We start from the raw sequence: 25,794 nt of genomic DNA, 5'->3' as shown, positions 1-25,794 counted from the left end.
CCGGAACCAGCCGCGGGGCGGGAGCGGGAGCCCACCTCACGTGACAGGGGAGCGACTCCCTCTCCCGCCCGCGCCCCATCACGTGACGGCTCCTCCCCCGTCGCCATGACGGTAGCGGGCGGAGGGGGGAGCGACGCGGCCGTAAACGGCGCCGCCCCGCCCCCGCCCGATTCTTCCCCCCCACCCCCCACCCCGCCCCGCCGCCGCGCCCGGCCCTCCCCGTCCCGCGCCATCACCCGGCCCTGCGGGACGCGAGGGCCCCGCTCGTTCCCCTGTCATCGGCGGCCCGGCTGCTCGGCTCCTGGGTCGGCGGCGCCACCGCCGCGCTGCGGGGGAGGGGCCTCCCCTCGGCTACGGCCCGCGGCGGGAGGGGGCGCCGCGGCGGAGGGGTCACGTGGCCGGGGCACGCGAGTGCGCGCCTGACGCAGCTTCCGCCTCCCGGCGTGACGCCCCCGCCCCGCCCCTCCCGCGGGTCACGTGTCGCGCGGGGCGGGGGCGGTGCCCGGCGGGGCAGCGAGCGCGGCGGGGAGGGGAAGGGAAGGAAGCTGCGGCCCGGGGAGGGGGCTGGCGCGGCGGAGCTTTGCTCCGTCCCACCGGCAGCAAACGCTTTTGGGGCCCTGGTGCCGGCCTTGCCTTGTGCCGGGCGGGAGGCGTTCGGTCCCCGGCGCCCGCGTTGCTCCTCGACGCCCAGCCCCGGCGGTTCGGTTCGTGCCCACCCACTGTTCCTGCAAGAAGGGGGGCGGCTCTGGCCTCTTGGGGGTAGTGGGGAAGGCTCTGGTCTCTTTGGGGATAGAGGGGGAAAGGTTCTGGGCTCTCTAGGTATGGGGGGAGTAAAGGCTCTGGGCTCTCTGGGTATGGGGGGGGTAAAGGCTCTGGGCTCTCTGGGTATGGGGGGGGTAAAGGCTCTGGGTTCTCTGGGGATGTGGGGGGAAAAGGCTCTGGGCTCTTTGGGGGTCGGGGCGAAAGGCTCTGGGCTCTTTGGGGATGGGGGGAAAAGCTCTGGGCTCTTTGGGGATGCGGGGGAAAAGGCTCTGGGCTCTTTGGGGATGGGGGGGAAAAGGCTCTGGGCTTTTTGGGGATAGGGAGGGAAAGGCTCTGGGCTCTTTGGGGATGGGGGGGGTAACGACTCTGGGCTCTTTGGGGATGTGGGGGGTAAAGGCTCTGGGCTCTCTGGGGATGTGGGGGAAAAGGCTCTGGGCTCTTTGGGGATGGGGGGGAAAAGGCTCTGGGCTTTTTGGGGATAGGGAGGGAAAGGCTCTGGGCTCTTTGGGGATGGGGGGAAGGCTCTGGGCTCTCTGGGGATGTGGGGGGTAAAGGCTCTGGGCTCTCTGGGGATGGGGGGAGAAGGCTCTGGGCTCTTTGGGGATGGGGGGGAGAAGGCTCTGGGCTCTTTGGGGATGGGGGGGAGAAGGCTCTGGGCTCTTTGGGGATGGGGGGGAGAAGGCTCTGGGCTCTTTGGGGATGGGGGGGAGAAGGCTCTGGGCTCTTTGGGGATGGGGGGAGAAGGCTCTGGGCTCTTTGGGGATGGGGGGAGAAGGCTCTGGGCTCTCTGGGGATGGGGGGGAGAAGGCTCTGGGCTCTCTGGGGATGGGGGGGAGAAGGCTCTGGGCTCTCTGGGGATGGGGGGGAGAAGGCTCTGGGCTCTTTGGGGATGGGGGGGAGAAGGCTCTGGGCTCTTTGGGGATGGGGGGGGAGAAGGCTCTGGGCTCTTTGGGGATGGGGGGGGAGAAGGCTCTGGGCTCTTTGGGGATGGGGGGAGAAGGCTCTGGGCTCTTTGGGGATGGGGGGAAAGGCTCTGGGTTCTTTGGGGATGGGGGGAAAGGCTCTGGGCTCTTTGGGGATAGGGGGGAAAAGTCTCTGGGCTCTTTGGGGATAGGGGGGAAAAGTCTCTGGGCTCTTTGGGGATAGGGAGGGAAAGTCTCTGGGCTCTTTGGGGATAGGGAGGGAAAGTCTCTGGGCTCTTTGGGGATGGGGGGGAAAGTCTCTGGGCTCTTTGGGGATGGGGGGAAGGCTCTGGACTCTCTGGGGATGTGGGGGGTAAAGGCTCTGGGCTCTTTGGGGATGTGGGGGGAAAAGGCTCTGGGCTCTTTGGCCCCATCTGGGGATGGGTAGTAAGGTTCTGGCCTCTTTGGGGGGGAGCTCTGCTTTGCTGTGCCTGTATCTGAGGGGCAGGGGGGTGGTTTGGTAGCTCTTTGCTCTGGCTGGAGGCTGGTTTGTGGGCAGCAGTGCTCAGAGTGGGTTGGGTGCCAGTTTCCATAGCAGAATTCCAGGGAAAGGTTTAAAATTTCAGGCTGGCTTCCTTTGATTGGAGTTACCTGTCCCCTTCCTTATGGCAGAGGTTGTATGACAGGTAGTAGGGTGTCTTTCCAGACTGAATACCATAATCCCGAATAAATGGGTCCTTTTCCAGTCATCAGAGGTGTTCTGGTCTTTATCACTGGGGTAGAGTCCTTATCAAATCCCATTATTTAATATTTTTAAGGTGCTCCTGAGAATTTTGAAGAAGTAATTTTTGGTCTCTTTGCTAAATGTGTCTTCCCTTTTCGTGGGGCCTGCTGGAAGTAAGTGTTCCCTTTTTTTGTAAGGAAATATGAGGTTCTGCATGAAAGTATTTCAGAGGCAGTTAATTTACAGGATTGAATTCTAAGCATTGTTTAGAAATTCAAAGGCTTGATTATGTGTAACAAGTGTTTTTTAAACTTTAAAGATCCTCAGCAAGGGGTTCTTTTAAAAGTACGTGCAGTTTCAGAAAGATATACGAGCTTGCAGCTTCTATAACTAGTTTTCGGGTTTCACTCTGTGGCACCTGTCATGTATGCTGGAAAGGAGATATTTTGGGAAGGATAGTTTATATGTGTTCATGTATAGGGGTATTAAAAATGCATAAATGCAGGTAGTTCTGAATTTGGTATCAGTTGAGGGTAATGCTCCGTAAGTTTAGGTTTGGTGGAGAAGATGATGTATAAATACCAATGCTGATGTTTTCCTTGAGAAAATTATCTTAAAATCAAGAGTATGTTGTGGGAGGAAGTACCTTTTACCAAAAAACAAGACTTTTCCCATCTGTAGACAGGACTAGTTTCAAGGTCAGATGTAAATGCATTTGGGCCTTTTTGGCAAAATGAGACCTGCTGGTTTTGGACAGGAGGATGTTCTGTGTTTCATTAAACGCAGAAAAACAGATGTATTATTAAAATGTGAACTAATCAAGACCTTACTTTACTTTTGGCAGGCACTCCTAGGAGCTGAAGCTGTAATACACCCATGAATGAGAAGTGCTAGTCCTGTACATCAATGGCCTCTGCGCCAGTAATTCCAGACTCTTATAACCATGTGTTGGCAGAGTTTGAATGTTTGGATCCATTGCTTTCTGCACTCAGGCTGGATTCTAGTCGTCTGAAGGTAAGTTTATGGTGTTTTAGGGGGTTTTGTTTATTTTCTGTTTGCTTTTTAAAATTCAGATCATGACTTTGTTTGGTTTATTATCTGATTAACACACAGGGTTCATCTCATTTTTGGATATGTGCATGCAGGCTGATGGCAGGGGGAACATGCTGGGCAGAAGTAATGAGGACAAAGGATCCTATGATTCTGTGTTTTCTTAATGTAACTCTAGGGTAAATAGTGCAGCTGTTGCTGTCTTGCACTGTTTGCTCCAGTTGCACAGCGTGCTATTCTGATATCTTTGGTTCAGCAGGGGTACACACAGCTGGCAAACAACAAACCCTTCAAGAAATAATAATGTGAGATAAAGATACTAATAGTAGTACTTACTAGCAGCTGTGTTGTGCATTATGATTTTTTGTTCCTTCAGTGCACGTGTATAGCTGTGTCGAAGAGGTGGCTGGCTCTAGGCACTTCAGGAGGAGGACTGAACCTTATACAGAAAGATAGCTGGAAGCAAAGACTCTTTCTGACTCATAAGGTAAGGGTAAAGAACTCTGTACAAAAATTTCCAGGGCAAATGAGTCTGGGAAAGAGACATTGCTTCAAGTTAATCTTTATTGAGTCGACAGGCATTTTCAGCTTGCTGGATTGTCCAAATAAGGTGAAACTTTGGACTGTTCCATTTAAAGAAGGTTGTGGTGCTGGAGGGTGTCCTCAGTGTGTGAGGTAATAGATTTCATGAAATGTGAAAGAAATTGCTTGAGGCAGTCAGACCTTAATTTTTAACAGTAGCAACAAAGTCAAGTAAGTATTTATGAGTCGGAAGGCAACCTTGAGTATGAAACCAGAGCAAATCAGGTGTGGATTAGTTTGGCCTACCAATGCTTGGATGTCCGAACTATGAACTACCTGGATAAAGAAAGAAAAGATAGGCTGGCTTGCTTTTGCTGAAAGAGGTCATAGAACAGAGATTGCTGTTTCTACAGCCAGATGCTATTTCATGGGAGCCACTGCTGCTCCCATCATGATGTGAATGCAGCCATTGTTTAGCCTTGAGAAGAGGAGGCTGAGGAGAGGCCTGATTGCTCGCTACAACTGTCTGAAAAGGAAGTTGTAGGGAGGAGGGTGCTGGCCTCTTCTGTTATGTGACAGGTGATAGGACAAGGGGCAATGGCCTCTAACTGTGCCAGGGGAGGTTCAGACGGGATATCGGGGAAAAATTTTTCACAGAAAGAGTCATCAGGCACTGGCAGAAGCTGCCTGGGGAGGTGGTTGAGTCACCATCCCTGGAGGTATTTAAAAGATAGGTGGATGAGGTGCTCAGGGACATGGTTTAGTGGTAGATAGGAATGGTCAGACTCGATGATCCTGTGAGTCTTTTCCAACCTAGTGTTTCTAAGGTTCTGTGATTAAGTAAGGTTGAGAGCATATTGGCATAGGTTTTGGCAAAATTACTTCTGTAAGTGTGAGGACAGGAAACTGATTTCTATGTTTTCCAAATCAGAGAATGAACTGCAGTCATTTCTCTTGGCACTGTCATCTTTGTCAGCTGCATCTTTTTAGAGTAAGCTCATTGTTTGCAAACAGAACCAAACCAAACAAAAAACCCTGCATCACAACAGAGTGGTAACAGCTGTTGATATTAGTCTGATTTATGTCTTACAAATGTGTGGTGGTAAAGGCACTACAAGAACAACTTTTACCTGCACTTGCCTCTATACTTGCTTTCAGGAAGGTGCCGTTTCCCGTGTTGCCTGTTGTTTACATGACGAAGACTATGTTGCTGTTGCCACCAGGTGAGTGATGTATTTACAAAACTTGAATCCTGGATAAATATTTTTAAGTAGCTTCTAAGTTTCAGACTTGGACACTTGCTGAGAATTTGGAGTCGGGAAGGGAATTAACTGTAAGAGGCTTTTACAGAATAGTTTTCTGCACAGACAGCTTAAGTTTTTTTCCTGGAATAGTTGTTCCAGAAGAAGTATTATTTCTGCAACAGAACATTTGTGGGAGAGCTAATTCACGTGAAGTTATGATGATAAAATGTCTCCCTGAGATCTTTCTGCATCAAAAAAAATGTCTTGATTAACTTGGCAGAGTGAAATTGGTAGCTAATACCACTTAGAATGGTTTAAAATCCATTTAAATGCTTGTTTCTCACATCCTCACTGGCAGTTCCAGTAAATGTGAGATTAAGCTCCCAAATAAAGCTGCTGAAGCATTGTAGTGAGAGGATGGACACTTACTTTTCAGAATTAAGAATGTCATGATTCTTGAAAGCTTGCAACCTCGGACACAACCAGTTCTGAGATGTACTGCTTCGCTTAGATTTTCTGGTTTTTTTGGAATAATGAATCTTTATTGCTGATAAAACATTAGAAAACTTATTCTCAAATTGTATTTTCCTTTTTAATTGTTGTAGCCAAGGTGTTGTAGTAGTCTGGGAGCTGAATCAGGAACGTCGTGGGAAGCCAGAACGGATTTATGTTTCCTCTGAGCATAAAGGCAGAAAAGTCACAGCTCTGTGCTGGGATACAGCTGCCCTTCGAGTTTTTGTAGGTGATCATGTGGGAAAAGTATCGGCCATCAAGATTAACACTTCGAAACAAGGGAAGGTAAAATGTGGCATACTTTGTTTGAGATGAAGAGGTTTCCAGGGGATGATGTGGGGAATCATTCATTTATTTTAGTAAAGCACAACAGTGGAAAACTAGCTAGCTGATGAAGTTTACTGTTGGGATGAAGAAAGCCTCTTGAGACAACAATAGAAATCCTAAAACATGAACTTCTCCCACCCTGTTTTAGCCGTTTTAATAATGCAACAGAAAAATTGTTTCAAATGTGCAGAACTAGCTGAGCTTCTTCCCCTTGGAATTGACAAGCGTCTAAGCCCACGATCTTGGTGTTTGAGCCTTTTGCATTCCCTAAACTCCAGCTACAGGTTCAGATGTGTGTTTTACTCTTCAGCTCAGCTGTCAATCTGAGAAAGGACAATCGCAGCCTTTGACTTTTGTTTGGCTTTGTCTGGATACTCTCCTACTTGAAGATATGGATTAGAATAAATAGGTGGACATCAAATTTACATCTATTGCATTTTGTGCAAAGGGCACACACTTAAGTGATACCACTCTGATTTATAGCCCTTGAATGCTCCTTTTAATCTGTAAGAAGGAGCATAACCTGGGAACAGGTGTGTTCCTCCAGGTCTGTTCTAACTCCAGTGAAAGATTCAGATGGAAAATTGATTTGTAAGTAGCAAGACTTTTGTATCAAGTAATCCCTTGGGTCTGTCTCCATGAAATTGTTTGCTGGCTGAAAGTACGTGTAGGAGGGAATTGTCGAAAGCACAAAGCCTAAAAGAGCAAGAATACCCACCCACCTCCTTAATGTTGCAGAAAACAGTCTTTACAAAAAAATGTCAGGATGCTATAGGGATGCAATTTTATTTTTCTTGAACAATTATTAGCAGTTTTGGGAAAATGAGGATTTAGACTGTTATGCCTTGAAGCATTGTTCTGTAAGGGAAACAGAAGAAAGGAACTCCTCTGTCTTACACTATGTATTTGTAGCATACGTGAGTCGCTTCTGAATTTTGCAATTTTAACTCAATGAAATAGTCTTTACTTCGAACTGAGGTCCTGTGTGTTTTCCTTCTTTTTTCCTTTCTGACTGTAGGCTGCTGCTACTTTTGTGATGTTTCCTGTTCAGATTATAACCACCACAGATTCTCGGGTTGTTCAGCTTGATTATTTGGATGGAAGACTTCTCATATCTTCACTTACACGCACTTATTTGTGTGATACTGAGAGGCAAGTTATGTTTTACTTGTAAAATATTGCATTTGACAGAGTCATACGGAGTGTCTGAAGTGACCTCTGGAGATTACCTGGTCCAATTTTCCTGTTCAAAGCAGAATTTGGTAAAGTAGATTATGCAGGACTGTGTCAAGTGAGATTTTGAGCATCTCCAAAGGATGGATACTTCACAAGCTGTCTAGGCAATCTTTGCTGGTAGTTCAATCACCCTTACAGTAACAGAGCTGCTTCTTATGTTGAGATGTATTTCCATTTGTGCCTCTTGTCCTTTCACTGGGCACTGCTGAGAGTAGTCTCACTTCACACCCCCATCAGCTATTTATACACGTAGAACCAGATGAGTTCCCCCTGAGCCTACTCTGTTCCAGGGTGAATGGCCCAACTCTTTCAGCCTCTTCTGCGACAGGTGCTGCAGTCCTTTAGACAACTTTGTGGCCCAATGCTGAACATGCTGCAATATGTCCTGTCTCTCTTGTACTAGAGAGCCCTGAAATGGATCCAGTGCTCCAGATATCTTGCCAGTGCTAAGAAGAAGGGAAAGATCATCTCCTTTGATCTGCTGGCATCATGGTTTCTAAAGCAGCCAAGGAAGATGTTGGCTGCCTTTGCCAAAAGGGCACGTTGCTGGCTCATGGTCAGTTTGTTATTCACCAGAACCCTCAGGCCTTTCTCTGCAAAGTAGCTTTCCATCCAGTTGGCCTATACTGGTGCCTGGGGTTATTCCTCTCCCAGTGTAGGACTTTGCATTTATTGATGTCTGTTTATTTAGCCCACACTTCCTTAATTTGTCTGTGAAGACAGTGCAGGGACAGTGTCAAAAGCCTTACTTGAAGTCATGATAGACAACATCCCACTACTCTCTTCTCTTATCAAGGCAGTCATTCTGCTGTAGAGAGCTATTAACATGATTTCCCCTTCATAAATCCGTGCTGGCTATTCATAATCAGTCTTATCTTTCATGTGGTTGGAAATGGTTTCTGGGAAATGGTTTGCAGCATCACTTTCCCATCACCACCTTGACTGACTGGTTCTGCTGAAAAGAACCCCAGCCTTTGTGATCTTAGCATTTGCTTACACTGATGAATATTTCTGTGCCCTGTCTTTTCTAAACTTTACACAGGCTTTATAATATTCATTACAGGTTTGTTTTTTTTTTATAAGTACCAGTTCAGCAACTAGGATTTAGTATTTTTATTCTTCAGGAAAAACAATATTAATTGGAGCCTTTTGTTAATGTTGCCTTAACAAGTATGTTTTTTTCCACTAGAGAGAAGTTCTGGAAAATTGGTAATAAAGAGAGAGATGGAGAATTTGGAGCATGCTTCTTCCCTGTTGGAAAAAACAGTGGGAATCAGCAGCCATTAATATATTGTGCTCGACCTGGCTCAAGGATGTGGGAGGTGAACTTTGATGGGGAAGTGCAAAGCACACATCAGTTCAAGCAGCTGCTCTCATCACCACCTCTTCCTGTTGTCACTCTCAGGTACAAACATGAGTGATCAGTGATGAACTTGCATGCAACTTCTAGACTAGCTGAAAATAATTGCGTTAATGCTGTTAAGATCAAATAAATTTCTAGTGCAGTCAAATGTTAATCCTAGTTGTCATCTTAATATGTTCTCCTGTAATAACAGAAGCCAGTATTTGAGTTATCGAAAATGCAAAAACCTTGATTCTGCAGATGTTTGTGTGACTACCATAATGAATACTGGTGTCATGAGACTATGTTTATTTAACCCTTGTATTTACAGGGTTAAGAATATTATAAAAGAAAGTGATGTTACTGTAGTTATGCTTGTAAAACATAAAAATTTTGCTTTACAGGATGGATCCTCATTATACAAGTTCCAGCTGCTCTCCACAATCTTTCTCTTTCCCCAGGCTACTGTATTTAACGTGAGTATTTATCGACATAGCTTCCTGTTGATAAAGTACACTTGAATTTAAAAGTTTTTATAATTTATGTTACCAGCTTTATCTTTTTGCATAAGAATTTTCCAAGTATCATGGTAAATAGCTGTCTCACTTCTTACTTGCTGTAGTTAAGCTGATGCCATCCCTGCATATTTTACAGCAACTACCACAATTAACTGTTGCACTGATAATGCCTGCTTTGCTTGCAGTGAGCACTGTGTGATGACCTGGACAGAGAGAGGCATTTATATTTTTCTTCCCCAAAGTGTTCAAGTCTTACTGTGGAGTGAAGTAAAAGGTAAACTTTAAGAATCTTTGCTTTGTAATACTGGCTGTTGTGTTTGTCACTTCTGAAGTCCTTGCTTAATGTGAAACCTTTTCAAGCATAATTTCTGCAGCTGGATTGCAGAACATTGATTAGAAAACTATTTCCTTGTCATTTGTCATGTATATCCTTGAATATTAATGCTCTCCCTATCTCCTCCAGCCAGCCCCTCCTCTGTGCTTGAAAATATGCTTGAGAAACAAAACATGGTGTAGAGTGAATCTTAAAACACCATAATCAAATAGTGCGAGGTAAGAACCTGCAGTGTTAGTGAGGTAAAGCCTACAATATGCTTTCCTCATTTCTGTTTATTCAGGCTTATTGTCAGGTGTCCTGTGAATAGTAATCTGGCTGCTGAAAGCTTAAAACCCATTTTTTCTGTCATCTTGTCTAAATTGGAGCCAGGGGATATGCTTATTTGGCAGATAAGTGAACGCTCATAGACAGTTTTGTGTGTGTGGTTATAGGGCTAGTTCTAGAACAGTTTGTCATTGTCAGTGAGTCTTTTCCTTCCCGTTCTCTCCTTTACTTTTTGCTGTTAAGTTTCCAATGCCTGTATCATAGAGTGTTTGCATGTAGCATAATTATTTAATCTGAAAACTGCTGAAAGATCAAAGTATTTTTCTACTAGCAAATGTTTTCCTTCTGTTTCAAAGCTAACGATGATTTCTCATCTTTATCAGTCTTTAGATTTTCATTGCCTTTTAGAGTAAAAGGAAACTTTTCTGTAACTGTAGTGTACTTTTTGAATTGTTTCTAGGAATGCAGGTCTGGAAAGTTTTGATACTTGAATTGTGCTTTATAGTTGCTAGATGCTAGCTTAGCACTCTTCAGCATTTGTTTCACCTATGCCACTTGTACTACACAGTATTAGGCTTTTGCACATGTTTGCCATCAAGTGGGAAATATGCTTTCACCTTCTTTCAGGAACAGTAAGCAATATTGACTAATTGTTTCAGTTCCTTAGGTGTTCCCACGTGTCTTGTCTTGCAGATATTCAGGATATTGCAGTTTACAAAAGTGAGTTGTTCTGTCTGCATACAAATGGAAAAGTTGTGCACCTCTCCCTCTTGCTGGTGGACCGCTGCATAGAGCGTCTGATGAGAAGAGGGTTCTGGACCCTCTCTGCCAGGGTCTGTTGTCTCTTCCAAAATTCAGTTATTTCTTGCAGAGTAAGTAAATACATCTGTGTAAACGTGCAGTGCACCTTCACTCTATTCCATATCCCCCTCTTCCATTTAGTTCCATAGGATTCTGAGGTTTATATTTTTGGAGGTTTTAAGAAGTCTTATGAACACGATACTTTTAGGATTAAAATTAGCATTCATTTATGTTACCAATTGCTTTTTATGTGTGTGTTAGAAATAGTAATGTCTCTGTTTCACTGTGTACTTTTAGGCAAGAAAAAATTTGCCTCTAGACAAGATGGAGCACTTGAAGTCTCAACTGGATGCCTCAAACCAACAAGATCTCATTACACAACTGGAAGAACTAATTTCAAAGTTAGAACCTTTAGATTCTGCAAGCAGCAGTAGAAGGAGCAGTATTTCATCTCATGTAAGTGTGTTGGTAGAGCCAAAAATGTTACCTGCGGATTTTATCTTTATGGCATAAAATCACCTCATTGCTCACCTTGAAGATGCTGTTTTCATTTTTCTATGTCTACTGTGGCTGATAATGCTGTTTTCTGAAATTAGGTGGGGTAGAATCATAGAATTGTTTAGGCTGGAAAAGTCCAGCTGTAAACTTAACACTGCCAAATCTGCTGCTAAACCGTGTCCCTAAGTGCCACGTCTACATGTCTTTTAAATACCTCCAGGAATGGTGACTCAGTCACTTCCCTGGGCAGCCTTTTCAGTGCTTGACAGCCCTTTCAGTGAAGTGTGGGAGATGTTCAAAGCCAAGTTGGATGAGGCTTTGAGTGATCTAGTGGAAACTGTCTCTGCCCATGGCAGGGGGCGTTGGTACTAGATATTCTTTAAGGTCCTTTCCAATCCAAACCATCCTGATTCTACTTTTTCCTAATATCCAATCTAAAAGGTCCTTGACACAGCTTGAGACCATTTGCTCTTATCCTATCACTTATTACTTGGAAGAGAGGTATAAAATAGTACTACTTGCATTCTTTAAGCTCTTGGACCTCTGCCTTTTTTTATATTATTTTGTAGCTAGTGGTTAAGATGTGAACAAAGATCGATACACAGAAGGCTTTCTCCACAGCTGAGTTTAGCGTCTTAACTTGCTTCAGCAGAATTTGTCTTGATTGTAGCTCTAATTTTGTGTGGTGAAAACTGAACGTCTGAATGCTCAGAAGTATCTTGGCCCTTTTTAAATAATTGTCTCACTCTGTGAAGCTTCAGGATATAGTTCTAAGGAACTTTTACACGTACAGCTGCTTGGTACTATCTTGGCTTCCCAGCAGCTTTTCAAGAAAAGCGAAACATTTCATAGTTAATACAATATCGGTTGTTTCTTTCACTGTAACAGTGTTTAAAAAACAAAGTGATGTAAATGCCATCTTGATGTGATAGACAAGCTTTGTTTTCATTAGGTGATGAGCAAGCAAACTACATAGACTGACTGTGGCCAAAAGGATGTACATGTGTCCTGGAAGCAAATAGTTTTACAGGGTCCGTAATTGTGGTAGCTGGGTATGGTTAACCAGCAAAAAGAAGATGGATTCTTTTGTATAGTTACACAGAGGTGAAGTCACAATCTTGGATGCAGAACTAAAGCGGAAGTGTATTTTTGTCTCATGGTCTTAAGGACACCACTTGTTCTGCAGGCTGTGTTCCTAAAAGCAATTGCAGCATAGACGTCTTAATAAAGTCACTCAGCTTCATGCTTACTGGCATGTATGTACTTTTCCCTTCTGGATACGTCAAAAAATATGTTATGAATTATGAAGCACCATGAGGTTATTTGTGTGGGTATGGTTGGTGGAGTTAATTGCAGGAAATTTAATGAGGAAGTGCAACTTGCACAGCATCTAACAGCATCTCCCTTGTCTGATAGGAAAGTTTCAGTGTCTTAGACTCTGGAATATATCGTGTTATCAGTCGAAGAGGCAGTCAGTCAGATGAAGATTCGTGTTCTCTCCACAGTCAAACGCTCTCAGAAGATGAGAGACTTAAAGAATTTCCTGCACACCAGGAAGATGAGCAAGTAGAACTTGGTAATATTTTTTAATGAAAATATATTATTCATATGCCATTTTTATTTATTCTACAAGAATTCCATTAGGTTGGTTCTGTGCCTTTACATTCCTATATCAAGTTATCCATGATTAAATCCTTTAATTTTATGAATGGGAACACAGTCACCCCACCTTCCAGTCAAACTTCATTTTGAAACGTTGGGGTGAAATCCTGGCTCCACAGAAATCCAAGCTTAAAAACAAGCACAACCTAGCGAAACAAAACAAAAGGTCTAGGGGGCTTTTACCAAGCTAGGACTTCACTCAAAATTTTTTTTTTTCTTCTTCTTGTATGTGCACTTCAGTGTTGATGATGACTGTGATGACTCAGCTGACTATAGTAGTGTTAATTGAGCTTCAAATGAGATTTGTTTGCTGCCACTATCCTTTCAGTAATATTAGTTCCAGGAATTAATTTCTTAATCTTGGCTTTTGCTTTATGTTTCTTCAGGGAAAACAGCAGGCTTATGATAAGCATTCATAACTTTCTAGCAAGGTTTCATTTGTACTGGAGATCATTTCTGGCATGTGTATACATTAGCCTAGCAATGATAGTACTGTTTAATAACTAATATTTAGTCCATGCAAGGAGCTTTTTTTTTATTTCCTAACGGATACCTGTTACTGGATGAAAGCTAGAGTGAGAAAATAATGGGTCTTTTTCTCTGCTCTGGGACTGGGAGAGGATGCAGAAACCTGGGATATTGAGGAGCTGGCTTAGTTCCAGGTATGGTAAATAGACTTTCCAATAAAAAGGGTGCTTTTTAGCTTTTGCAGAGAGTAGATGTCAGTTACGGATGGAGAGATTTTGGGTGCTTCGTTGTCGAAATCCACAGTGGGGATGGAGAGTATAGGAATTAGTATTTACTCTCCTGCTTTTCAGTAGTGTTGTACTGCTGACTAAGCTGCATGCTGTTTGCAGCGCTTTGTTTAGATTGCTTCTTTATCTACATCACTATAAAAATAAGTGAGAAAACTTGGAAGTGCATAATTTCTGATACTAAAACTCTAAAATGAAGGAGCATAGTTTTTGAATGTCAGAAGGTAGTAAAGTTTTCTCTGTTCAACAGGAGAACAGATTTGCTGATTATTTCAAAGGACAGAAATTCTAGATGGTTCTTGAACATGTGTACTTTATTTGATATTTAAGAGAAATGGACTTAGTGTTTCCCTGTGCACATTTACGTAAGATGTCATGAGTTTTTAGTTTTCTAATCTGGATAACGAACAAAAGCAGTCTTATTTACAAGCAATCTTAAAATCAGTTGTGACCTTTAGACGCTATCTAGAGAGATTGTGGATTCTGATTGTAGAATTTCTGTAACAGCATAGCATCTTTTCCTCTCTCAACAGAACAGATAGTGCTGATTGTTGCAAAATGCAGTGTCATCAAGATTTTGTCCCCTAAATAAACTGTTAGTCTGCTTTTACAAGATATTTTTCCTACAGTTGTTTGTCATTGTTTCCCTCGTTATAGAGCCAACAGACCTACCAGGTTCAATAATAAAAAGGTCCTTGAAATCAAGTAGCAGTTTTCTGTCTCCCCGTGTTCTTGAATATTAAATATGAAAATATCCCATGCAGGTTATCCATTAATGAATTACTGACTTGCAGTTTGTTTCACTGTTCTGTGTCTGCCAGACCACTGTTTCATGACTCTTTATTTCAATTCCATTTGTTAGACAATGTATCTCATGCATCTGTGACGGTTGAGGCTGACCGGAATGAGACATTTCTCCCATTCAGTATTCCTTTGTCATTTCGTTCCCCATCTCCTCTCGTCTCTCTCCAAGCTGTCAAGGAAAGGTAAAACTCGGGGCAGGTTCACTCATCCATTACATCTTTCTCTTTTCTGTCCTCTGAATTTTTAGCATTGTCTGGTTTAGTTCATAGTCTGTTCTGCAAAAATGTGACATCTGAACTGAAGCACTGGAGGTGCAGTTAAGTTTTGTAGACAATTTAAAGTATTCCATCTTGACTCTAATGAAGATACAGAAAGCTGCTGTTAACTTCAGCGGAGCCAAGATTTCAACCTCAGTTTTTAAATGGCTAAGAATGTTCAAATGCCCAAGAATGTTTACCCTCTAAACTGTGGTTGTATTGTATTCAAAGCACATTTACTGAATATTGTTTGGGAATTTTGCTTCTCTGGTACTTGGATTTCTGAAGAAAAAGTGAAGTCTTCCTCTGTTGCTAGAGAACAAACATTAAAATATTCAAAGCCTGCTAGATATTACTAAAAAGCACTTGCAGAATATACCATGTGATCTGCCATCTCCCCACATGCCTTTCATTGAATCTCATCAATTTCCTGAGTATTTCTAGGATAGTGGGAGGTTATACCTAGTGCGAGTAAATGTGGTAGGGTCTGTTTTATGCAGAAATCAAATTGCTATTTTAAAACTCATTTTAAAAACCAGAAGGGGACAAATAGAAAGGACATTGTATTTTAAATTCACTTCTTAAACATTTAAAAAAATAGATATGATAATTTCTTTGCTTAAAATGTTGCTGGTTCATAATGATGGTCTGAAAAATTGCATAGCTATCCCTTGATCACTTAGGTATGTGAATTATGTCCTGCAACCAAAAAATTGTAGCTGCTATTGATAGTCTGAATATCTCAGAATAACTTTCAGAAGTACATGCAATGCTTTGAATTCATTCTAAAGCATAAGCAGTTTTGAGGTCTTTACTAGTAATAAGTGCTTTGACTAATAGAACTAAATTTTCAAGTATCCACTATATTCAATTTGTAATCAAATAAAATACTATCATATTTACAGTTAATTTTAGAAGTGTACCTTTACTTCTTCTATAACTTGAAGTCCACTTGTTTTCCTCCATTTGAATCCTATCTCTCTTCTGCAGTAACTGCTAACTTTTGCTAAACCTTGGCATAGTAAAAGATGCCCTGTTGTCTGCTGAGCTAGTAAAAGGGTTGTTATTTTTCTTTTTTCTTAATTCTCTTAAACTTGTTCTTGGACAGAAAGCAAGGAGGTGTTTTTCTGATCTCTTGATGACATAATTCTGTTCATGGCAGTGGTAGAAATAATCGCGTTTTGTTATGTTCACTGGGCTCTTGTGAATTAAAGATCTGAAGGAACAGGAACTGTTGACATGAAAAGGATATTTTTCATGAGTTTTGTATTCTGAATAATGAATTTGGAGTATTGTATAACTGTTTCTTACCACCAAGGGGAACACAGTTTCCTAAGGGTCTTTTCTGTTTATAAGCTCTAAAATGCAGTGTAGCCCACCTGCATTAACTTGCATACAAATATATGTGAAAATCTAAGCGCTAGTATTTGCTTGTGATCCTGTTTCTCCAGCAGCAAAACCCACAAACCTTAAATACTAAAGGTATTTATTCTGTGCTGGTAGCATGGACCATGACTGAAATAAAAATTTTAAGCAGCTTCTTAGTAACTTCTGTACTTGTTGGTCATAGCTGCTCTCATCCTTTTTTCAAGAGTTCTTCAGATGGTAAACTTTTCTGAAATAATGGTTTGAATGGAAAGGAAGTTCTTGATTTGTTCAGTTTTGTACTTTCAATGTTAACGTTTGAACTTCTGACTCCTAGTGTTTCCAGCTTTGTACGCAAAACTACTGAAAAGATTGGCACACTTCATATAAGCCCTGACACTAGAGGGAGGCAGGAAGCAAAGGATGAGGAACAGCTGCCGGAATTGACTGTTAATCTGGTAGCACCTCCACAGGAAGAGAAAGAGTGAGTGTAAAATCCCGTTTTCTTAGCAATTGCGTTTGCTGGGGGTTCTGAGGATGGCAACCTAAAGGAAAAACTACTGTTTCTAGTAGAGTAGTGATCTCAGGGTTAGGTTTTTCCAGCTGTCTTCACTACTATGGTGAGTTTCACTCGTTTTCCCGGATTTTCCTTTCCTTGAAGCTGATCAGGCAATGAACTCTTCTGGGTGGTGGAGCATGCAGTCTCCAGTCCGATAATAACTGAAGGGCAAAAATATAATGTATTACTCAACGTGAGACTTGCTGATCTGTGATGCTCCTTATGGTTACATACACAAGTCCAACAGTTCACTTCCTGCCCTTTCTGAGTGGGGAGTAAACACTTTTATCTATCTAAAAACCTTTTTTGGTTTGGTTTTAATACTGGTAGTTATAAACCATTGAACCTAAAGGTTGTCCGGTTAATACAAGGCAAAGTTATTTCATATTCCAATGATTTGCTAACTTAACTGGTTTAGATGTAACTCTCATATAGTGTCATGGTAATGATTTTTATTCAGAACCTTCAAAAATCCACTGTGCTTAGAGTAGAAGCCAATTTAGAAAGCTACAGAAGTAGTAGTATCAGTTGCTCTTTGTGCCTAATGGATCCAAAATTTCTGTTTAGCTGTTCTTTCTTTAGAAATGACAGCTTTGTATTTTTTAATAATGGAATTAATGTTGTTTCCTCACAAATTTGAGGAAATGTGTGAGGAAATCTTCACTTGAATACTTAAAGATAATGCTTCAGATAAGATTGAAGTTAATATGTTTTTCTAGGTTAGAACCACAGATCTGCCAGCTTCCAGAGGAAGACCATCTGAGAGATCTCAAGGCTGCAACAGCAGAAGCTATGTAAGCAAGGAAACATTTTGGTGTATAGATATATTGGTCTTGGGTAGAAAAATGATTAAATTTTTAAGTTATTTTCTATTATTTATTAAATTCATGTAGAACTGCTGTAATCGTCTATTAACATAATCTGAAAGGATCTCATTTGGTTATTGTTTTGTTTCCCCCTATTTAAAAACAAGCAAAACCCACTAAAATCTTATTTACATACTCCAGCATTGTCTTTGTCCTAACTACAAGCAGAGTTTAAAAAAAAAACACCACCAAAACCACCTACCAAAAAAAAACATTCTGAAAGAAATCTTGGTGAACTCGGAATGTACTCATATCAAATGTAGACAGCCTAATTAGCCTACTCTGTTTCATATACTCAAAACTACAAAACCCAAAACCTGACACTGTCAAATTTAGGAATAGACTTTGAGTTACGCAAAGCATATAATATGTCGCTTGAGGCATCTTGGAACTGTCACACCACTTAGCAAACTTCTTTGTTATGCTGCAGAGCCAGACTCCAGGATCCCCTGGTTTTGTTAGAACCACAGCGTATGAGAAGGGTTTTACAGGAATGGCTTGGCTTTCTGGAAGAGAAGTTTGGCAGCAAAGAGCATCCTGCTTCCCCTGTTAAGGAAAGCAAGACTCAGTGTGCTGAAGAAGACAGGGCAGTCCTGGAGGAAAACCTGCAACTGATTCCAGCTGATGGAGACCTAGCAGACAAACAACAGAGTGGTATCTTGGAAGACTGCACTGAAAAGCAAAATACGGATGAAACTTGTGTAAGCAAAGCCATGTGTGAAAATAGTACTGATGTGAAGGGACCTTTGGACTGCTGCTTTCAAGTGTTTCCTCCATGTGTCATAGAACCAAATGTTCAGAAAGATCTTGTTGAGTTGGCCACACTGTGTTTTGAGCTGCGTGTATTTTCTTGTGGAAGTGTTGAGACGGAAGAAAGCTCTGATGGAAGTCTGCCCCTAGCAGCTTTGTGGACCTTGGCTTGTGGGTTTATGCGAAGCTACTTCTTTCTTTTGGATTTAAAAAGGCTAAAGCGATGTATTATAACCATGTATGCAAACAGCCCTAATGTATGGGAAACATACATCGCAGGATTGAAAGGTAACTAATGAAAATTTTATTACTAGTAAACTGAAAATAAGACTGACAGTGAGTCAAGATACTGCCATTTCTGTCTGCACATTTTCCTTCTGCAGGTATAGTGTGGGATGGGTGGTTGGTGTGTGGGAGCTTTTGTTCTGGTCTTGGATTGGTTGATGGGTTGTTTTCCCCCAAAGGCTACCTTACATAGATCTGGTGGCTCCTTGAAGAGGCTGTTCTTCCACTCCCCCCATAGTGTGATCTGAACCCTTTAATTTATATGAAGCTTGTTGATTAAACACTGTAGTAATTACAGACCAGATCTATTTAAAAACAAATACGTGTGCTTCAAAGAGCAGAAGCATCTTAGTTGGAATGATGTCTAGAGAAACAAGGCAAAAGCTGTTGGGGGGCTTCAGCATTTGCACTAGGAGATTTAACTTGTAAAGAAATGTGGTTAATGTGAAACAAAACTGCTGGAGTAGATGTTTCCATGCAAATGAGTGGCTTGTGATTACATCAGGCTCACTCTTTCTGCAGGATCCTTTCTGATCACTTTGATGCGTCTTTAGCCTTATTGAACCAAAGCTCCCCAATTATACTGGAGAACAGAACTTCATTGGTTCTCTGCAATAATAAGCTTCTGTTGATGTATTTCTGTTAAGAGTGAATTAATGTCTTAGCATTGATTTGGCACCAACGAAGAACAGTCAAATAACAGAATCTTGGCTTGAGGGTTGGTATCTGGTATTTGGATTTCTGGGAATCTGTTTCCTGTTTGGATTCCGAGAGCCTTAGAAGTGAAAGTAATATACGTATTCCCAGTTTGTGCCCTGTTAGACTGCCCTTGTGCCTGTAAATTAATACCTGCATTTCATCAAGATCAAGGATTGTGTTGAATTCTGCATTCTGTGAAGTCAGTATCCAATATGAACTTTTTATTTATTAATAGAGGAAATTGTAATATATGAAAACTAAGCAGACCTGCATTATATTCAGCAAGCCGAATGTCATGTGAAAGAAAAATTGCCTCTTCAGAAGTGTAAAGAAAAGTAAAATATATGACAAATGTAACTTCATGCCTTATTTTTCTCATTTTATAACTAATTTGCTGTAAGCACAGGTCAGTGCCTACAGTTCTTGCATTTTGATTTCTATGATATAAACAAGTATGATCTGTTGAGTTGTTACTACTGTTAGCTAGAGTTCCATGAAAGTAGTGATAATTTTTTCTGTTTGCTGAACAACAGCCACGTTTGTGTTAGGAAAATGAACTTGCACGTATCTTGTAACTTATGCACTGATTTATCGCAGAACTAACTTGTCACAGTCCAGTGGCTTTAGCAATGGAAAATGAAGATATGTTGAAAATACTGAGGCAGCTGCATGACCTGGGGCCTTGGGATGATAGCCCACTGTTACTCGTACATGCTCAAAGGTTTGTAGCCAAGCCCCTTTTTCCTCTTCCATGTTGTTAACTTGCTAGCAGGAGTTGGTTCACTTAAGATTTCGTGAAGCTTTCTGGGGATCCATTAAGAGTTCACCTTTCAGTAGTACAATCTTGAACTTGCAAGAGATCTTGGGAAAATTATAATTTTGCTGTTTGGCAATGAAAAGAGTTTTTATTCTTTCTCTCCAGGCTTTATGAAAAATTCGGGGAACTAGCTCTTCGGCCCTTGATCAAGTTCCATCCTTCTATTTTGCCTTCTGATATCAAACAGCTTTGCAGGAACGATCCTGCTCACTTTCTAGCATATTTAGATAGTCTGGTGAAATCAAAGCCAGAGGATAAAAGGTAAAAGAAATATAGAATCTTTGTCATGTGTCTGCTGTCTTCATCATGTAGCTGGCGGGGGGGTTGGTTTGAGGCCTTTTTTTACTGTTACTATATCTTTCTGCTTGGAGTTATTTAGCATTAGATTCCAATTCATTCTGCCAGTTTTCGCTGGTGTCCCAGACTGTGGGATTTTTGTTAGATTAAGTGTTAATGTTAACAGTTTTCTTCTGAATAATATTTTCAATGGAGCTGACTATTTTTGTTCCTGTGTCTGCAGTTCAGTATACCAAGGTTAGACAGAATGTTAAAATGAGCAAACAAAAAAAAAAAAGCTGGGGAACCCACCCTACAAACTTGAGGGTTTTCTGTGCCCCCTTTAGTTTTTAGGAACTTAAGTAATTGTAGGCTTTTCTATTATATATTTTTGGGATTTTTTTTTTTCTACACACAGTCTCTGCTTCTCCATACGTGGTATATTTAAAACTGGTAGGGTTTTTTGTGTTTTATTTTCTAGGTCATCTCTCCTTAGATCTCTTCTGCAGCCTGAATCTGTACGACTGGATTGGTTGCGTTTGGCAGTTTCTCATGATGCGCCACAAAGAATGAATACTTTGGATGCAGAAGGAAATCCCAGGTAATAAAGTAAGGTTCACCAGGGTCCCAAGTGCAGAAAAAAAAAAATGTGATGGATCTGCAGGCTTTTGGCTTAGGTTCTGTGTGGCAGTTTGGATGTCACTGAATCCTTGGGGCATTTGGCATATTGCAGTGTTCAGCAGAAGCAACCAAAGGATTAAATAACTTCATCTGTAATGCTTTTCAGTGTGACTGCTGTACTGAAACCACACAGTTTGTTTTTTCCTTCTCCCTTTTCATGTATTTGCCTTTCTTATAGAGAAAATGTAGTTTTCTAAAGAAAACTATTAATGTTTTAAAACTGAATCTTTTATTTTAGGCCACGATCGCATTTGTTTACTTGGGGCTACAGCCAGCTCATTCTGCTTTTGATTAAACTCCCAGCTGATTTTGTTACAAAAGAGAAGATGGCTGACATCTGTAAATCACATGGGTAAGAAGAATCATAGAATGGTTTGTGTTGGAAGGGGCCTTAAAGATCATCTAGTTCTACACCCCCTGCCATGGGCAGGGACACCTCCTGACAGACCAGGCTGCTCAAGGTCTCATCCAATCTGGCCTTGAACGCTTCCAGGGACGGGACACCCACGGCTTTTCTGGGCAACTTGTTCCAGTGCCTCACTACCCTCCTCATGAAGAATCTCTTCCTAATGTCTAATCTAAATCTTGCCCCTTCTAATTTAAAGCCATTCCCCCTTGCCCTGTCACTACATGCCCCTGTAATAAGTCCTCCCCAGCTTTCTTGTAGGCCCCCATCATGTACTGAGAGGCTGCTTTGAGGTCTTCCTGGAGCCTTCTCTTCTCCAGGATGAACAGCCTGGTAGTTCTTGATTCTTGGATACTGACCAGAAAAAGATACAAATAAAAATGACTCATCTATTCCTTACTTGGACAGGCTTTATTTAAAAGCATTTCCTGTTTTAAGGATGAATTTTGAGTGTCTAAATGAAAGTACCAAATATACCCCCTGGCTACAGGGTATTCCCCATGTACCCAGTCTGCAGTGTTTTCTGGCATTCAAGAAATTCCAGTGCTTCTGTCTTCACTGATATTTAAATGAACATTTAATTATTGCTGACGTTAGTTTAGACTGAGTATTTGATTCTTGGAAATCTTTACTCTCTTATTCAAGATTTTGGCCTGGATATCTTTTTCTCTGTCTGGAGCTTGATAGAAGAATAGAAGCCTTCACCAGTATTGCTCATTTGGATGATTTGAACCTGTTGAATGGAGAAGATGGTGAGTGAGTCTTAAGCTGTGTAAACTTACTTCTGTAATACAGGAACTGTTCTCTTATTGTACTGATTCAGTTTGTCCAAGATGGAGTTGAACTTCTGTTTTTTGGAGTGTTTTGGTAGCATTAATTGTGTGTAGTGCAACATATTTAAAACATATAAATGGGTCTCTTGGATCTTCACACTGTGCTTTGTGAAATCAGTTGTGCTAAAAAATGCTTAAAAGTTCAAGAGTGTAGAGTTGTTTATCAGTTGGGAGTAAAAGCTAATGTGGTGTTGTAGATGGAGGAATAGCTACCCTCCTGTGCGCACACACAAAGCTACAACGAGCAGAGCATTGTATCACATGGCAAAACTTAGAAGAAAATTTCCAGTAGCCTTAAGATGGACAAAATGATTCTTTGTCTCTTGACTTAATCCAAAGCCATAAACACTGAACTAATGTGAAGCTCTGTTTGTAGTTCACCACCAAACCTTTACACTGAGCCATTCAAAGCTATATATTTACGTACAGAATTTGCATGTTGATAATGCTTGGTTTTCTTAAATCTTCACAGAGAAAAACCTAATATCTAGCTTCCCTTTAAAGAACATAGATACTTCAAGTAGTAGGCTTAGAATGATCCTTGTTTTGTAGGTAATGTAATAAACTCATTTTACGCCTAGGTTCCATGCCAGAGACCATAGAAGAATGGAAGTTTCTTCTGCATCTTGCACAAAATCACAGCACAGCTTTCTGCCACTGTGGCCCACAGAATGGGAATGCTGTCAGCAATGGTGGCCCGAGCTGCCCGGACTGCATCACTGTGGAGAATGTAGCTCTCTTGCTGGCAAAGGCCATTGGCCCAAATCGTGCCTTGCCGCTCCTGCAGGACTGTGGCTTGACACTAGAATTGTCTGAGAGATTTACTGATGTCTGTGAGATACTGAGAATTGCTGAGAAAAGGCAAAGGTAAGATGACAGAAGATCCAAATATGCACATTACTCATGTTAGATCTTCTTGATGCTTTAAAATTTGGTTTGGGTTAACAAAAAGATAAAATGCTTCACATTTTTACCTTGAGCTTTAAATTCAGGTGAAAGCTTTTCTATTATTAAAGACCTATGTATTGTGCAATTTAAAAATGGAAAATGAGAATATGGGAAATCATACTTTAAAGATGTGTGTGAGGGAGATTCTCTGAAGGAGCTGCCTGTCTTGCAGAGTCTTGCACGGACTCTGATCTCGCCTGTCCCTTCCTGAGAAGGCATGCATGGTGATATCATGATGTTACTTCTGAAATACAGTCACAATTTTGCAAACTTATATTTAAAAAGGAACCCAAAATTGCTGTTTTTCGTGTTGTGAGCTCTTTCTTATTGTTTAACTTTGTTGTCCTCCTTTGCTTTAATTGCAGAGCACTGATTCAGTCCATGTTGGAAAGGTGTGACCGATTTTTGTGGTCTCAGCAAGCATAGAAAACAACGTGGAAAGCTTTGGGAACATTTTTTACTGTAATGATTGTATATTAAAGTGCCTTTTAAACCTTACAGGCTCTTAAAGAAACGAACCTCTGTCTAAAAGTTGAATTATATTGTGCGCATCTCCATCTGGCAGGTGTCTGACTGGGCACAGTCAACAGTTCTTCCTTATTCCTTTTGGAGAGGAGTTTTGAACTCTGGAACTTGAAACGATCCAGTGTTTATCTTTAATCTCATAAATTTCAGAGATGAAAACTCCCAAATTTATTTTCTAAGTCTCTGTGACCTAAGTGTTAAGCATACGAACCCCTAAGTATTAAATTATGGTGTATAAAATTTGTTTGGTTGGGTTTTTTTTGTTTGCAAACATGAAAAGCCATTCCTTGGAAATAGCTAAGCACCAAGGTCTTTCATTGTCATGTAAATGACATTGACTTGTTCATCTTAGTGTAGAAGTGCTTGTTATGGTTCCCTCACCCCCTGAAGTTATACAGCCTGGTCTTGCCTGTTTGAAATTCATTTTGTGAGCCAAGTCTTAAAATGGGAAGGAAATATTTTCAGGAGTCGATTAATGGATAAGAATGCTGATTAACAGAATAACTTCTTCAATGAACTCACTGTTACCCTCTAAGCATGTTATTTCTAAATTGCCCATATCTGTGCAACGTGGCTATAGAACTCAGTTGTGATATTTAGGCAAACCTCAGGACAGTGGAATTGGAGTCATAGAATCATTTAGATTGGAAAAGACCCTTAAGATCACCAACTGAAAACCTAACACTGCCGAGTCCACCACTAAACCATATCCCTGTGCACCACAGCTACTGATCTTCTAAATACCTGCAGGGATGGTGACTCAATCACTTCCCTGGTGTTTTACCACAGAGTAAAAACCAGAGTGCAATCAGTGTAGAAGGCCCAAATTCTCAAATGCTAGGTGAAATCAAGTTTTACTTAACTTATTAAAACAAAAAAGGTAACTAATGATTAGTAGTGATTAACAATGAGTTAACAATAACACCTCGAAAGGCAATGAGTCTAATGCTTATTACAAGAGACTAAGGATAGTAATTAAGTAAGATACATCTAATTGTCCTGTTACCATTGTCCAGATCTGCAGTTGCTGAGGGGTCCCTCTTGCAGCGAGGGTTTGGGAGAACCTTCCCTGGACAATGGCGAAATCCTACACACTGCATTCACTTGTAGGTGAGGGCTCCAAAGTCACTGCAAGAGGGTCCAGCTTTTATATTGTTAAATAAACAACTTCTATCATTCTAAAAAAAGCAGGCTCAGCTGCCCTGTTGCCCCCCAGTCCTAGAGCCTGGCCAGAGCCCAGGAAGGGAGATGAAGGGAGACTGCTGGATATCTCTTATCTTTGAACTACGGGAACTGCTGAGATGCAGCATTCCTGCATAGTTCTAACCTTTCCATGCAGTGTTCATGCTCATACTGATTGGTCAGCTGAGGTGTTGATGGCCAGTCAGAACGATGATCACATGCTGTCCATGAGCACAGGGCCTGCCACCCATCTCCACGATGTTACCCCTTGCATCCTGTGCCCACTGAAGAAGCAACAACTAAAGTACCACAGCATAATTTTACTCATAATAGCAACGTGAGAAGTTGCAATTTAAACAGTACTCATAGCAATGCAATATGAATCATCTATGTGGTACCTATTTTTTTTTTTCCCCTGCTGATCAGGCCTCATCACTTCACTTGGTCAGCCTGACAACCTTTTGGTGAAGAAATTTTTCCTAATATCCAATCTGAACCTCTTCTGGCACAACAAGAGCATGTTTCCTCTTGTCATATCACTTTTTACTTGGGAGAAGAGACAAACAATCTGCCTCGCTACAACCTCTTTTCAGGTAATTGTAGGCAGTGCTAAGGTCTCCCCTCAGCCTCATTTTCTGCAGATTAAATAACTCCAGGTCCCTCTGCTGCTCCTCCTAAGACTTGTGCTGCAGACCCTTTACCAGCTTTGTTGCCCTTCGCTGGACACACTCCAGCCCCTCAATGTATTCCTTGCAGTCAGGGGGGCCAAAACCGAACACAATATTCCAGGTGTGGACTCCCCAGGACCAAGTATGGGGGAACAATTGATTCCCTACTCCTCCTGGCCGCACTATCTCTAATACAAGCCAGGATCCCGTTGCCACCTGGCACACTGCTGGGTCACAGCCAGCTATCAACCAACACCTTCAGGTCCTTTTTCCATAAGGCAGCTTTCCAGCCGCTCTGCCCCAAGCATGTAGCATTGTATAAGGTTGTGACCCAAGTGCAGTAACTGCTGCAGCCTTGTTGAATAACTGGCCTCGGCCCATTGATCCAGCTGGTCCAGATCCCTCTGCAGAGCCTT

General features: G+C 41.8%; 1 protein-coding gene and 1 long non-coding RNA gene across 5 annotated transcripts; one reads left to right on the top strand and one right to left on the bottom strand.

Moving 5' to 3' along the window:
- The first annotated feature begins 284 nt into the window (after positions 1 to 284).
- Positions 285 to 23,768, top strand: HPS5 (HPS5 biogenesis of lysosomal organelles complex 2 subunit 2). 4 transcript variants are annotated; one of them, XM_069857694.1, is made up of 24 exons: positions 595 to 704; positions 2,483 to 2,561; positions 3,233 to 3,402; positions 3,815 to 3,925; positions 5,119 to 5,183; positions 5,810 to 6,002; positions 7,063 to 7,196; positions 8,470 to 8,685; positions 9,027 to 9,098; positions 9,326 to 9,414; positions 10,435 to 10,613; positions 10,840 to 10,998; positions 12,457 to 12,616; positions 14,320 to 14,443; positions 16,221 to 16,367; positions 17,162 to 17,236; positions 17,739 to 18,346; positions 19,640 to 19,763; positions 19,965 to 20,120; positions 20,617 to 20,736; positions 21,055 to 21,168; positions 21,868 to 21,974; positions 22,637 to 22,922; positions 23,369 to 23,768. In XM_069857694.1, exons 3-24 carry the CDS (start codon positions 3,295 to 3,297, stop codon positions 23,427 to 23,429), a joined length of 3,408 nt encoding a protein of 1,135 aa, XP_069713795.1. In that variant the 5' UTR covers positions 595 to 704; positions 2,483 to 2,561; positions 3,233 to 3,294; the 3' UTR covers positions 23,430 to 23,768. The 4 variants fall into 4 exon arrangements, with proteins under 4 accessions (XP_069713796.1, XP_069713794.1, XP_069713797.1 ...); XM_069857695.1 differs by lacking the exons at positions 595 to 704; positions 2,483 to 2,561 and adding an exon at positions 285 to 305; XM_069857693.1 differs by lacking the exon at positions 2,483 to 2,561 and having other exon boundaries at positions 587 to 704.
- On the bottom strand, positions 14,307 to 25,012 carry LOC138721065 (uncharacterized). Its single transcript, XR_011337504.1, has 3 exons — positions 24,535 to 25,012; positions 16,445 to 16,603; positions 14,307 to 14,430 (listed from the first exon to the last, which is right to left on the bottom strand). It is a non-coding gene; the product is annotated as an uncharacterized lncRNA (long non-coding RNA).
- Positions 25,013 to 25,794: the final 782 nt, after the last annotated feature.

This window comes from Phaenicophaeus curvirostris, chromosome 5, assembly GCF_032191515.1.
Source record: "Phaenicophaeus curvirostris isolate KB17595 chromosome 5, BPBGC_Pcur_1.0, whole genome shotgun sequence".
Lineage (NCBI taxonomy): Eukaryota > Metazoa > Chordata > Aves > Cuculiformes > Cuculidae > Phaenicophaeus > Phaenicophaeus curvirostris.
Note: the sequence above shows the minus strand (reverse complement) of the source record. Positions and strands in the feature narration are given on the sequence as shown.